This window comes from Caretta caretta, chromosome 13, assembly GCF_965140235.1.
Source record: "Caretta caretta isolate rCarCar2 chromosome 13, rCarCar1.hap1, whole genome shotgun sequence".
NCBI lineage: Eukaryota > Metazoa > Chordata > Testudines > Cheloniidae > Caretta > Caretta caretta.
In genome coordinates this window covers 18595614-18610082 of record NC_134218.1, presented here as the reverse complement: position 1 = coordinate 18610082, position 14469 = coordinate 18595614, and the positions used below count along the sequence as shown (strand labels likewise).

The 14469-nt window shown below is 42.6% G+C and overlaps 1 protein-coding gene across 9 annotated transcripts in view; it reads right to left on the bottom strand.

Moving 5' to 3' along the window:
* The window catches only part of SULF2 (sulfatase 2), a 238531-nt gene that overhangs the window by 35277 nt on the left and 188785 nt on the right, over positions 1 to 14469 (bottom strand). For 8 of the 9 annotated variants that reach the window (XM_048819455.2, XM_048819458.2, XM_048819460.2 and 5 more), the window contains 3 exons: positions 8458 to 8586; positions 7459 to 7515; positions 6329 to 6458 (listed from right to left, as the gene is read on the bottom strand). In XM_048819455.2, coding sequence (XP_048675412.2) covers positions 6329 to 6458; positions 7459 to 7515; positions 8458 to 8586 — 316 coding nt within the window. Of the gene's footprint in view, positions 1 to 6328; positions 6459 to 7454; positions 7516 to 8457; positions 8587 to 14469 lie in introns of those variants that run through there. The other variant, XM_075118782.1, reaches the window with a different exon arrangement.

The following is a 14469-nucleotide window of genomic DNA, read 5'->3' as shown; positions in this document are numbered from 1 at the left end:
TTTCACTTGAATATCTCCAATGTAAGTAATTCTACAGCCTCTACTGGCACTTTGTTCTGTTGCCCAAGTGCTACCAAGCTTCCCCTAATACTTAAAATGAATTTTTCCTGCTCTATCTCATACCCATTATCTCTTCTTCTGTGCTTGCTGATTGAAAATAATTGGTCTGTCTTGTGTACAGCATCTATTTAGATACTTGTTGACAGTTATCTCTTCCCTCAGCCATCTTTTCTCTAGACTGAACACGTCCAGTTCCTTAACCTTTCCTCACAGGTCTTATTTTCCAAACCTTTTATCTCTGTTGCTCTCCTGTGCACTCCCACCAGTTTCTCTATAGGCAAAGGATGAATCGAGTTTCCTTTCCTCCAAATCATCAGTACAGAAATAATACTTCCTGCTCTTCATTCCGTTTGGCTTCTATTCCCTTACACTGGTTGACAACTTGTGAAACTCCTGACCAGTAGCCTCTGAGCTCAAATTCAGCTTCATCAAGCACTGCATATAATTCAAACCTTAAAATTACAAGATGAATGAAGGGAAACTTACAGATAGGAAGATGAAATTTAGGATGCTTCTTGGCATAACAATGAAACAGCCGTTAGCTACAGTCAGCTATATCAACACATGACCATGAATGAAAATTTAACTCTGTCTGAATTTAAATATTGTCGTTCTATAATTAATTTATTAAGACCATTAGTATTTGTACTATGGTAATGTCAAGAAGCCCCAAATGCAACTGGCTCCCATTGAACTAGGTGCTGGACAAACACAATGAAGGAGAACCCCTAAGCAAAAGACCTTACAATCTAAATAGACAAGACCAAGGGTAGGAGAGGAAACAGGCAGAGGGAGGTGAGGTGGCATGTCTCAGGTCACACAGCAGGCAAGTGATGGAGCTGAGGTTAGAACCCTCATCGCCTGACTTTCAAGCTCAACGTGCTGTCCACTGCACCACACTGCTATTTGTGTCAGGGTATTTGGGTTTTGTTGTTGCTGAATTATATTGACTTCGGCCAGTAACTTGCTCCTGTTATCTTTACTGAAAGGGATTCAAAAACACATCCCATAATTAACAGGAGGTACAAATGTTATCTAGGTTCCATGAAGCAGTTAAGCTCAACAATAAAACCCAATACAAGTAATATAATGGTTATCAACAGAGGATATATCATTATGGGCTATTTCTGGCTAAACAGAAAAGATTCATAGACTTTAAGGTCAGAAGGGACCATCATGACTGTCTAGTCTGACCTCCTGCACATTGCAGGCCATAGAACCTCACCTACCGACTCCTGTAATAGACCCCTAACCTCCAGCTGAGTTAGTGAAGTCCTCAAATCATGGTTTAAAAGACTTGGAGTTACAGAGAATTCATCATTTACACTAGTTTAAACCTGCAAGTGACCCGTGCCCCATGCTGCAGAGGAAGGCGATAAACCTCCAGGGTCTCTGCCAATCTGACCCGGGGGATAATTCCTCCCAACCCCACTAATCATATACTGCAATAAGAAATAGATAAATAATCCTTGAAAACAACATTTAGGAAATCTCTGTGATTTTAATTTTCAATAAGGGACTGGAAACAATCAACAATGCCTCATTATTTTTAATGTCTGAACAAATTATTTCTTGTTTTAATCACATATTAAGGTCCAGATCCTATGAGGCATTGAGCACCATGGATCTCGGAAACTCTTCAGAGAAGATTCCGGCTGGCTTGATAGCTCACTTGGTCGCACATGCCATACTGCTACAGATGCTAGATTCCTGAGTAACTTCCAGGATTCATCTCCGCGAGCCAGAGCATCACAAAGGCAGACAAATAGATGCCTTACTGTGTATACTCTTTCCAGCTACTGAAGGAGAGTGTTGTGCACTATGGTCCAGTTCCCAAGTCTAGCCAAGATGTGCTCTGCCCAGGGTGCAGGAACCACCGGACAGAGGGAAAAAGGGAGGTCTAAGCCACCTTTCTACTTCCCTAATCCTGGGGCCAGTCAGGGGCCAGTTCAGCCTCCAACATAATAATTATGCTGACAGGAATAAAATCCTAGGGAGTGCTCTGCCAGCCATGGATCATCTTACTACAGCATGTTCTGGTCACCTTTATGCCACCTGAGTATTTCCTTACAATAGGCAGCGGTTCTCAAGCTGTGGGTCGGGACCCCATTTTAATGGGCTACCTTAGACTTTCTGGGGCCCAGGGCTGAAGCCAAAGCCTGGGGCCAAGCTGAAGCCCAAGCCCCACTGCCCGGGTCAAAGCCCACTGACTGGGGCTGAAACCCTTGGGCTCAGACTTCAGTCCACCCTCGTGGGGTCGTATAGTAATTTTTGTTGTAAGAAGGGGGTCACGGTGCAATGAAGTTTGAGAACCTCTGCAAGAGGGGAATCTAAAGCACCCACTGCATAGCACAGAACAGCCAGAGGGAGGGATGAGCAACTAGCCTTCCACATGCAGAACTGTTATGTGGGAGGGAACTGGAGATGGACTCTAAATTCTCCTGGAGAAAACGGCAGTGCAAAAGGAAGCTTTTTAACCCTACACAAAGACATTTTGAGCCATAACAAGTAGCACAACAAAGAAAGAGCAGGGGATGAAGAGGAAATACTGCCAGCTCAGACATCTGTTTTTCTTAGCAAATGGCTAAACACAATTATCCCACATCACATTATTTAAAAAGGAAATGTGCTATTTTTTAAAGGCATGGACTAGATTCACTCTAGTGATCTTCTAGCTGAGTGGGTGAAACACGCTAAGCAAATGTGTGTAATTACTCAAATGGAGTCCTTTGTGCAACTGTTATGATGATACTGAGGAGTTGCTGTGATTACTCCACAGAGCAATCCTGATATCATAATTGGCTTCCACAAAAGCATATTAATGCAGGCCGGTAGATAAAAGTGATAAAAGATAAAATCCGCTTACCAAGTCAATATAGAACGTAAGGCCGAATTGCAAAGAAGAGAAAGAAATTGTGTGCAAGCCATTAGGTGTTAGGATAAATGTTTTTTATTTCATGCGGAAAGGAAGAGCTCATCCCCCCTTTAGATCTCTGAATATGAATTCTGAATTGTTCTTTCATCTGGGGCTACAGTTGTCCTTTGTTGGATGTAACTAATGCAACACTAGCTGCAAAAGAAAACCTGGAAGGCTGCTACACACGTTCCCATAACACTCTGTGGGTATTTGCATTCACTAGTGTCAAGTCAACCCAACCCAACCTGACCCACCCCCAAGACAGACTTTGTATCAAGGGTTTTAACAGCACAAATGGTCTCAGTGCCCTCTTATTAACCTGATTACAGTTCAAGGAGAATTTTGTAAGGGGGAGAAATGACTTAACAGTTCAGGGTTGCAGGGACTGGCGGGAAGTGCTGTTTGTAGTGATGGTAGCTGTGTATACAAAGGAGAATTATAAGCTCTCCACTTTGCATTCAACACTCTCCTTACCTCCCCTCCATCCAGAACTCCATCCTCCTCCTCTTGTACGCCTCCTGCCTGGTCCTGATGATCTGCTTGTGCCTCTCTTCTAGCTTTTCTTTTGTCTCCTTCTCCTACTCAAGACTTCCTACCAGCTTTCCTACTATCCTCTGTGCTTGGAGCATCTCTCTTATTAACAGCCTGGTCCAAAACTCAGTGAAAGACTCCCAATGACTTCAGTGGGCTTTGGCCAAGGCCCTAATCCTGACCAAGCTATATCCCTCCATCCTTTATAATAGGATCTGAAAAAATCCACCTATTCTATGAAGCACTCTGGCTACTAGGAGCTGCTTAGTATTAAATGCCCTCAACCTCTCGTTGGGAATCCACCTTATGGGACCAGGACCATGGGCGTGTCTACATGAGCATTTAGTTCACAACAAGCTGGGGTGTGAATCTATCCAGCACTAGCCTGCTGTGGACTCACTGTCCATGTGGACCCTGCTGCCACACACTGACAATTCATTAGTTTGCTTTGATCTAGTCCTCTTCACTTTGATCTAGTCCCAGATCAAAGACGACTGGATCAAAGCAAACTAAATGAATGGTTAATGCACGGCAGCAAGGTCCACATGGACAGCTGGTCTGCAGCAAGCTAGTACTGGGTAGATTCACACCCCAGCTTGCTGCAAACTAATTGTTTGTGTAGAAGAGCCCTGTGTTTGTACTGTAACTACTGCACCTACACTTTAAACTTCTCAGGACTGGGATTTGTTATGCATTTGGCATATTTTACCTATCGTGTAGGGCTGTCTAGATCAACAGCCCCAAACAAATAATAATATGCCCCCTTCAAGGTTTGTCTTGCTTCATTCTGAAGTCACTTAGATGCACCCATATTTAGGGACAAATTCTGCCCATAGACAACACATTCATCTCCCATTGCACTTTCTGTCTAGACAGAGCACTAGGGCGTGTTCTCTATAGCAAGGGCTAACTGGATTGAAATTCCCTGGGGAAAGAATCCCAGGGTCAAAAAGACTTGGCTGTCAGGCAATTTTTCCTGATGTCCAACTTAATTTCTCTTTTGCTCAATATCATCCCATTACTTCCAATTACATCTTACTGAAATGCAGAAAACAATTATTTTCCTTCCATCTCCCAGTATCACACCTCTCCTCTCAATTTACCAAGAATTCTGGGTAGAGATCTGACCCCTTTTCTCACTTTTGCTTGATGTCAGAAGTATTTTACTATTCACAAAAATGTAAGTGTGTGCACATGCATATGTGTTACCGTACAGAGACTGACCCCCCTCCCCCCACCAAGGACCGTGACATGCAGTAATTTCAGGGAAAAAAGCCCTGCATGCAGCTATGTAACCTCTTACAAGGAGACAGTTCCAGTGTCTATCTGAACCTATGTGAAAAATCTTGACCCTTCAATCCCTACTACAAAGTTCCAAGCCAACAGGGAAGAGAATAGTATAAGAAAGAAGTTGAAACAGCCCTCGCAGGATACATAGTGATGGGAACAGAACAGATAAGTTTCCCCAGAAACTTTGTAACAGAAATAGCTAACATTCCCTCTGACTTCTTCAAGAGCCTGACAACTTTAAATATCTACTGTTTGTTCCTATTCATGTGGAGTGCCAGCTCAAAAGAAATGATGGCAATAATCCGCTGCACCAAAGTTCATACCAGTGAGACTTCAGTACTTTGGACTTTGAAAAAGAGAGGAATATGACCTCTCGTGCAGTTAGACCTAAAAATGAAGCCACAGGAGGAAAAGGAAGCCTGGAAAATCAGCTCTGGGAAAGGTTCTTACTGAACGTGTCTGATCATCTGAGTCAGATCCAAACAGCTGAGAAACTGTGGGTCAATTCACAGGTGCACTGAGCACAAGATTGGTGCAGCTGGCAGTAGGGCAGGAGGTGGCTAAGGGTGGCTTTACACTACATTTTACTGTCCTTCCTGATCCTAGGACTGCCCCCTGGCACAAGTTAAAGCATCCACAGGGCTGATGTAACATGTACCAACTCATACTGGCCCCCTAGTGGCCATTACTCGGGTGAAACTTACTAAACCTGTTACTAGAAACAGTGCATCCTAGCCCTGGGAGCACCCCCTTCTGGCTTCTACACCAGGAGGAATCCTATTTAGGACAGGCTTGTGGTACCTTTGCACCACTCTGTGGGCACAAAGCAACTTTATATGGGGCTGAGGATATGCCTTCTGTTCCTAGTGGTGTACTATAATCATTTGCCGAGTTTCTCCTATGTAATTTGGGTCTGGGCCGTGGACATTTTCATATTTGTATAGCAGAGCTACGTAACAGTCATAGAAACCACAGACACAATTGACCAATCAGACAGCTAAGCGTTCATTCTCACACACAGTTAACACATGCAGTCGTGGTAACTGTGTATGCAAACTATGGTTTTCATTGTATATTTGTATTAGTGACAGGGGCACATGGAACCCAGATTAGAATTTATGTTAGTATATTTAAATTCAAATTCAAATAATTAGAAAAATACATACGAGATCATAGCAAAGGGAACTATGTACATTTGGAATAATTTTTCCTGTGGTGCTCAATGTGAATTCTCAACACTAATGTATCTTGAACTTCATTCCGTTTGGGGAACAGAACGTTAAAATAATCAAGGCCGTTCTTTTACAGTAGCTGGGAATCGATACATAGGCACCTGAATAAGCAATTTCCTGACTGCCAGTCAATCTCATAAATGCTGTAATACAGTTCTGAGCAAAGGCCACAAAAATGAGTCACTTGATTTATAAGCCGGCATTGAGAATGAGGTGAAGGACGTTATCACAGTTTGCAAGTGGTGTTAAACTTAGCTCTTGATCTAACTTCTTGCACTGTGTGCTAAATATGCCTCACCTGCCCAAGCTGTTCACAGGCGGTCTGATACTCGGCTCGCTGGCAGAGGTCTTTCACACGCTGATATTTGGGCAGGAAGTTTTCTTCCTGAGCATCCACCTTCTCATTCTCTCTCTTATGCAGTAATTTACTGGAGGGGAAGAAACAGTGCATTCCATTAAGACTCATTTGAAATACTACACAGGGTCTGCCGGAGTGGCTCAGACCATCCCTGTCGGTGTCCTGCGTCTCCCAGTGGCCAAAATCTAATGCTCCAGAAGAAACTGAATCCACTCCATTTCTCCCATTTGCTTTGAAAATGCACCAGGCTACTAGAGCTATCCTGCAAATGTGGGAAGGTGAGACCATGCTGCCTCCTCAAGTGGGAGATTTGATTAACCCAGTAAGAGCATACATAACTACAAGAGTTAACAGAGCTGGGTGCACGGAAGAACCCTAAAATCAGAACATCCCCACACTTTGTGGAAGGAGGAGTTTCAAAATCCAGACCCCAAACGCAGAGCAGAAGCTTGGTTCATGCCTCTCTCTAGCTAGGAGTGTTAATAAAATGATGAAGTCCTTTCAAACACCCAGCTGACCACAAAAGCCTGATCTGCAGAGGTACTGTTTCACTGCAAGGTGGGTGCAGGGAATCCATACAAGGCGACCATACCCTCCTGGGTACCATGGAGCTACACTCTGCAAGTGCTAGGTGTACATCCTTGTACGTGAACACAGAAGTTGGGGGCAGGACCGATGTGGGGGCAGGGCTAGTCGATCTGCAACTAGGAAGATCAATCATCTTACACCCTCTTTGCATGCAGGGTGTGGGATATCAGTCATGGAGCTGCTCCCACTCTGTGGCTTGCAGGGAGGGAGGAGGGCAAGGATTCATTCCTCTTCACCCCAGAACTGGCACCAAACCCCTCTATGCACAGCACACTTATGCTGGCTGTGTGCAGGGACCAGGGCTAGCACAAAGCCACCATACAGTCTCTCCTATCATAGCCTCATTGGCATTAGGTGTATGACAGCAATGCCACTAACATTGCAGGGATGTGATCATAGCTATGGGCTTTCACAGGAGGCTCCAGCCATGCAGGATTCTCCTATTTAGAGCAACTTGGCTCTGTGATTAACTCTTTCCTTACCCTCTCTCCACAAGGAATGAGTCTCTCCACACCTTCATCTTTTTTTTAAAATGGAACCTATAAAAACAAAATTCTCATGAAAACCAGCCTCTCCTCCCTTCCTCCCCATTGCTCCTCCAGAAACACAACCCACTTCTCCCGCAGGAACGTGTAACTGTACAAAACAGACAGATGTGTGTCATCAGTGCTAATCACGAAGGAATGTGTGACGGATTTGTTCTCATGGGAACAAAATCCACAATGGAGCCACAGACTATTGTCACGGTTTCTATACAAAAACCACTGAGGCACTGACAGATTAAGTGATTTGCCCAAGGTCACAAAGGAAGTGTGTAATTAAATTTAGATTTTCTGGATCCCAGTCAGTGCCTTACTTGCAAAACCAACCTCCTGCCCTGACGAAAGCCCTTTCCTTACCCAAATGCTCTCCTCCACCACAAGCGCACATTTCCCCACTCCCTCTCTCCTCCTCCAGTTGCTTTTTCCTCAGACTATTGTCTGTCACAAGCACCCATGTGAATCTTCTCCCCCAGCTTTTTCAGGTGGAGGTGTTGAGGGTATGTCTCAGAAAATAATTATGTATTTCCAATATAACGATATAAACAACACAGAATCTGATTTTATATAAAGCATCAATGTATGATTACTTTTTACAGTTTAAACAATAATAAAGGCTTTGTTTAAAATACATAGCTATAAATGATGCTACAGACACATTTAAAATCTGTAACTCATGCAAAACAGAAATATCCCCATGACCAAAGGCCAGTTCACACTCACACACATTATATTTTGCTATCAGAAAGGCAAATACTATATAGCTAATAGATTGATCTGGCCAACTAAAAAATTGAAGTCAGTTAAATAGCGCTGAACAGGTCTGTAGATTTTTCTGTGAAACGTGTCTAGTCTATATCTGTAATTCATTTGGTTTCCTCTTAAATTTATCTGCAGATGGCTGAACACAGACACACAGAGACACAAACTTCTTTTCTTTACCTATTAACTGGTCTGTCAGAATCCAGAAGTTTTAGAATGGATTTACCATCCATGTCAGGTGGAATGTCCAAGCCTGCAATATCTAGAATTGTAGGAGCAAGATCAATGTTCAATACAATGTGAGGATTCCTGAAAGAAATATATAAAGACCCTGCTTAGAGAATCTTTGTGGAAACTGTGAATTACCATCTTAACCCCAGCCCCTCCACAGAGGATCTGGGATCTGAAAAAAAGCTTAATCTGTGACATCAGCACAGAACAAAGGGAAATATTATCCAATCAAGTCGGGGTATTGAAACGGATTAACATATACAATATTACAATATTTAAATTACCCCCAGATGCATAACCCCAAGAGAGTGTGAAGATTTAGTTCTAAAGCAAAAGCATTTCAGACTGAATATGAAAAAAGGTTTATAAGGCAAAATAAGTTAATGAGTAAAAGGAAGGGTTCAACACTATTCTGAAATGTGAAAAAGCACATAACTCCTGTGGTGTCTTAGAGAATTAATGTGTAAGTTGTCTAAGGTGATGATTTTATTAAAAATAAAGCCTGGAAAATAGAACACACTTTGTCTATTTCAACATATATCACAAAAACAAATATCTGGGCCTATGGCACCAAACTGTTTGTTACACAGAAAGAGTGGAGAGAAGAAATATCCTGTCTCACTACCCAAAAGGAACAGCTAAAGGGTTGGTTATTATAATTAAGAGTGTGTGAGAGGGAGGGAGAGACAAAAGATAGATAAGATGGAGGCAAAAGGAAAATACAGCAGAATAACTCCAACTGTGAAATGTAATAACAGAGCCATCCTATATACCAGCCTCTCCATTCCGCAAAGTACTGATACAGCCAGGCATCCAGTGTCACTAGGGCAGTTAAACTATTTAGTAATGTACCCCTTCATCTCACTCCAAAAGCAGATTGAAAAGAGTTACAAAGGGATCTCACTAAACTGGGAGACTGGGCAACAAACCGGCAGATGAAATTCAATGTTGATAAATGCAAAGTAAAGCATATTGTGTTCACCCTGGATTTGAGGGGTGCATGTACCCCAGAATGTGATTAAGCCAATTGCAATCATATTATGTACACTCAGCCACCATGAATTAATAAAATAGAACACCACATAGTTAATGGTTAATTTAAAAGCAGGGTTTCTGGAGGCAAGGTCAAAACCAGCTGCAGTTTCCGCTCAACAGACTGGGAGGAGGGAAGAGAAAAAGTCAACAATTGAGACTGAAAGAGGATAAGTGGACAAGAACCTTGAATTTGGGTGCCTTTGATATAAAAGTTTATTATGACTAAGATTGTTAGGAATGTTTGTTGATAAATAGTTTATTGAAAGGTAGGAAAAGTGATGACCCAGTAGGGGTCACTATGATTTTTGTGTTTTGTAATAGTTAGTTATAAAAAGGACTAGATAATATAGTGTGCTTTGGAGAAGTCCTCTGAAGCTATCCTAAGAGACACTTTTTTCGACACCTTTTCTCCCCGGCGGGTAAGCAACTGGCCATTGCAGACCTGCTGTCAATTACTCAATACCGTCCCAGAATTTAGATAAATATATGGGATGTTCTAAACCTACTGCACGCATCTGTGTGTGCTTAAATCTAATAAACTGTAGTTTTAGATAAGAGCACGCTTACTTGTTCCCATTAAGCCATTCCTGACATCCCTTGGAGTGAAACAGTTAAGATACCACTGCTGTGGGTTCTGAAAACCCTGGGTAACAACTGGAAAACAATCCCAATTGTTCATACAAGATGATGGGGTCTAAATTAGCTGTTACCACTCAAGAAAGAGATCTTTGAATAACTGTGGATAGTTCTCTGAAAACACCTGCTCAACGTGCAGTGGCAGTCCAAAAAGCTAATAAAGTTAGGAACTATTAGAAAACAGATAGATAAGACAAAAAATATCATAATGCCGTTATATAAATCCATGGTACGCCTACACCTTGAATACTGCATTTAGTTCTGGTTGCCCCATTTCAAAAAAATGTATCTTAGAATTGGAAAAGGTCCAGAGAAGGGCAACAAAAATGACAAGGGGGATGGAACAGCTTCCGTGTGAGGAGAGATTAAAAAGACTGGGAGTGTTCAGCTTGGAAAAGAGACTATTAAGGGGGGATGTGATCAAGGTCTAAAAATCATGACTGGAGTGGAGAAAGTGAATTGGGATGTGCTATTTACCCCTTCACATAACACAAGAACCAGGGGTCACCCAGTGAAATTAATAGGCAGCGGGTTTAAAACAAACAAAAGGAACTACTAGTTCACAAACTGCACAGTCAACCTGTGGAACTCGTTACCAGAGGATGTTGCGAAGGTCAAAACTATAACCGGGTTCAAAAAAGAATTAGGTAAGTTCATGGAGGAGAGGTCCATCAATGGCTATTAGCTAACATGGGCAGGGACACAGCCCCATGCTCTGGGTGTCCTAAGCCTCAAACTTCCAGAAGCTGGGAGTGGCCAACAGGGGATGCATCACTCGATAATCATGCTGTTCTGATCATTTCCTCTGAAGCAGCTGGCACTGACCACGGTCGGAAGACCGTGTACTGGGCTAGATCCAGTATAGCCATTCTTAGGTTCTTACTTTCAACCTGGTTCTGTAGGCATCACTAGAGTGCTTCTCACTAACTGAATGGTGCCACACCTCAGAAAATAAACTTTTATTTTAAATACATTTAAGACCCACTTTTGTTACAATTACAATATCATGAAAGCATGTACTGTTTGCTGCTTTCCCATCGTTTCTTATTCTTATGTACACTTGGCATCACTTTAAAAAAATAAATGGAGAGACTACAAAAAAGTGGAAAAAAAGCAAAAATGCTTTTATGCAGAAAATTTATTTTTGTGGCTTTGAGGACCAGGAATTACTGTCCCCATGCTTTGCAGACAAAATACAATAAGGATAGTACCATAAAGGCAGCTACAAGGCTTGGAGTAGATTTCTAGCTTAAAATAAAGGACAGCAGAACCTTGCTAATTCACACGAGTGAATGAGAGACCACTTGAGAATTACTGAATTTTGAGAGTTAGCAAAAGAAAAGACAATGACAAGAGTAAGGATGTTGCATTTGTTCATTTTCTTGATACATGTCATTTTATATTAATTTCTAGTAAATATTGTGTAGGATACTTGGTGGTAGTAATGAAGGCTTAGTAATGACACCTTGCTACAGTGACTGCTATTAAACTTTGCTGATAAGGGAGGGGAGAGAATGCAATTATGTTGTAAAAAAATAATATGTATTCATTAGCAAAGTGTAGATTAAAAAAGTTCTACTATATATGGAAATACAGGCTCAATGACAGCATCAATTTCCTATCTAATACAGCCTCTCTCCATGGGACTTCATTTTTCTCTTTTAGGGGGATGAACTCTGCTCTATTAAGTCTTTTCAGTGTCTGATTCCTGTGTTCCTAATAAAAATATTTTCCATCATCAAAAGGTATTCAAACAGAAAATCCAATGGGAAGAAGGTTCTGTGAGGTGTCATTCACTGGTGATTTAAAATGCATCTGTATCACCAGACTAAAAGGAAGTTCAAAAGGAAATAGCAGTATTAAGACTGAGGCAAGCCACATATCCTCCCCCCTTCCTACCTAATTATCAGAGCCAAAGGCAGCTTCAAGACATACTAACCCTACTACCTAGAAAATCTATTGTGGAGCCCAGTATAACACAATAAAGGGTCCTCCCCTGGAATGGTAAGGAAAGGGCTTAATAGTAGAGAGGAAGTGGTGCCAGCTAACATCCCAATGTATGTAAGCAGCAGTGTGCTGAGGCCTGCCCTGTTTAATGTGGAAAAAGGCTGCACAATCTTAACACAGCCAACTTTCCAGTCAATGCTCTAAGTGATACAGGGCTTGGCTTCCTAACTGCTCCTTTGGTCTCCTCCCCACACTCATGGCCTCACACCTCTTCCTTCATACCATCTCAAAAGCTTGGAAGAGCTTTCTATTTCCCCATTCATCCTCCCCTCCTTCATTACAGCAGGGGAACAACTGGGAGGGGGGAAGGGAGAACCCCACCTTAGCTACTGACCGGAGCTGGAAATTTGACCCAGCCACCCCACCCTGATGGAAGGGCAGCTGGTCCAAATGCCCTCCACCTTTGCAGTCCTTCCAGTATCCCCAGAGAGAAGTGGAGCGGGGGCACCAGAATGCCCAGTCAGCAGGGGGAGGGGGGCGGAGACTGGATTTGGGCTTTTGGTGATTCCTGGGGGAGCAGAGATGTAGAAGGCGAATGGGATCTGGGACTCCCAGAACAGCCTGGCCCCTGGTGGGGATGGTGCTCTTCAGTCTGAACAGCTCCTTGGGTAAGTGCTCTGTACAGGGAGGAGAGCTCAGAGCCGGGTACGGGGCAGTGGTGGTGGGGAGAGAAGAGCATGTGGCTGAGAGTGGAAGCAACGTGCAAGAGCTTAGGCCTGGGAGCAAAAGGGGGAACACTAGAGACTGGGCATGGGGGCAGTGGGGAAAGGGTGTGGTGGGGAAGAGCTCTGGTCCCCTTCCTTATGCAAATTGTGGTTGTGACCCTGCTCCACAGACATATCACTCCACCAGATCTCTTCTTAAAACCCATGTCTTTCACAGAGTTGTCTGCCCAGCACCTCTGAAAATCAGGCCACTGTGTTGCTATTGAAGTACTAGCTTTCAAATAATCTCTAAATTATACTAGGAGCTCTTTGGGACAGGGACCACGCACAACTACTGCAGAAATAAGTAATAATTCCATGTCAAGGAATTTTGGCATGACACCTAGAATATTTAAAACTTTCTTACCTTTTTTCTCATACTATGAATTAATCAGCAAACTAAATAAAACCTTTAAGATATTTTTAAAGAGATTTGCTACTCTATTACGTTCTTAATATTAGTTGCTTATAGCATTTCCTCTGTAGTAGAAGGGAAAAAAACTTGTGGGAGGAAGATTTTATATGTGGTAATTATGCTAAAACATGCACATTGATATAAATAAAAGGCAGAAAATTATGACACTCTGTCCCAAAATATTACTTCAGTGAAAATATCTGCTATTAAAATAATTGCTTAGAAAGTATATTTACATAATTTCTTAGCTGATCAAAGCTACCTTTTTAATTAACAGTCATGTTCTGCATTCTCGTGTGTCACGGACAAACAGCTTAACTGTGTAATCCCAAAGGATAAACAAAGGAAAACTTTCTGTAGAGGTCATATATGGAAAATATTACGTTCATTTTTCTTTACAAGCTGCAACAGGAGAGCATAGTGATTCTATTCTATCAATTAATTAATCTCTGATAACTATCTACAGTGGCAGTGAACATATAAAGTAAGGCTACCTGGCAAATATCATGGCCTAGAAACTGACTGAAATGAACAGAAGAAATGACTAGGCATTTCCATGCAATATCACACCGAACTTGGACTGGATGCCAGCCAAAGGGCTACACAGCGACTTGGACCACTCACCTGGGCAAGGGACCAGAGTTTGTAAAAACCCGGTTATATACTAGAATGGGCTACCGGTCCTTGAATCATGTAGGAGGTGACCAGGGAGTGGATGAGGAAGGGCAGAACCTTCCATCTCCCCACTCACAGGCCAGTGCAGCTGAGAGAGTGCAGGGGATGTCAATTCACAGTTGGTACAGACAACAGCAAATTACTACACCCACAGGGCAAGAAGGAAGCAGGAGAGGGACTGTGATGCAGGAATTTCTCTTAGGCCAGGTCTACACTAGGAGTGCTTTGCCAGTAGACAGTACTATAAGTTATACTAGTAAAAGTGTACAGTTTCGCTGGTATGGCTGCATCAATACTTGGGGCTTTTGTTGGCACAACTGCGCCTTCAGGATCACACCTGACTGACTGACATAGCTATGCCTGCAGAAATGGAGACCTAGTCTTTGAGTCACAATGCCTCCTTGGGCAGTGCAGTTTCTGAGCTACCCAATGCTCAGGGATGTGCCTAATGTCACAATCTCTTATGTCCATGCAAAGCTCGCATTGGTG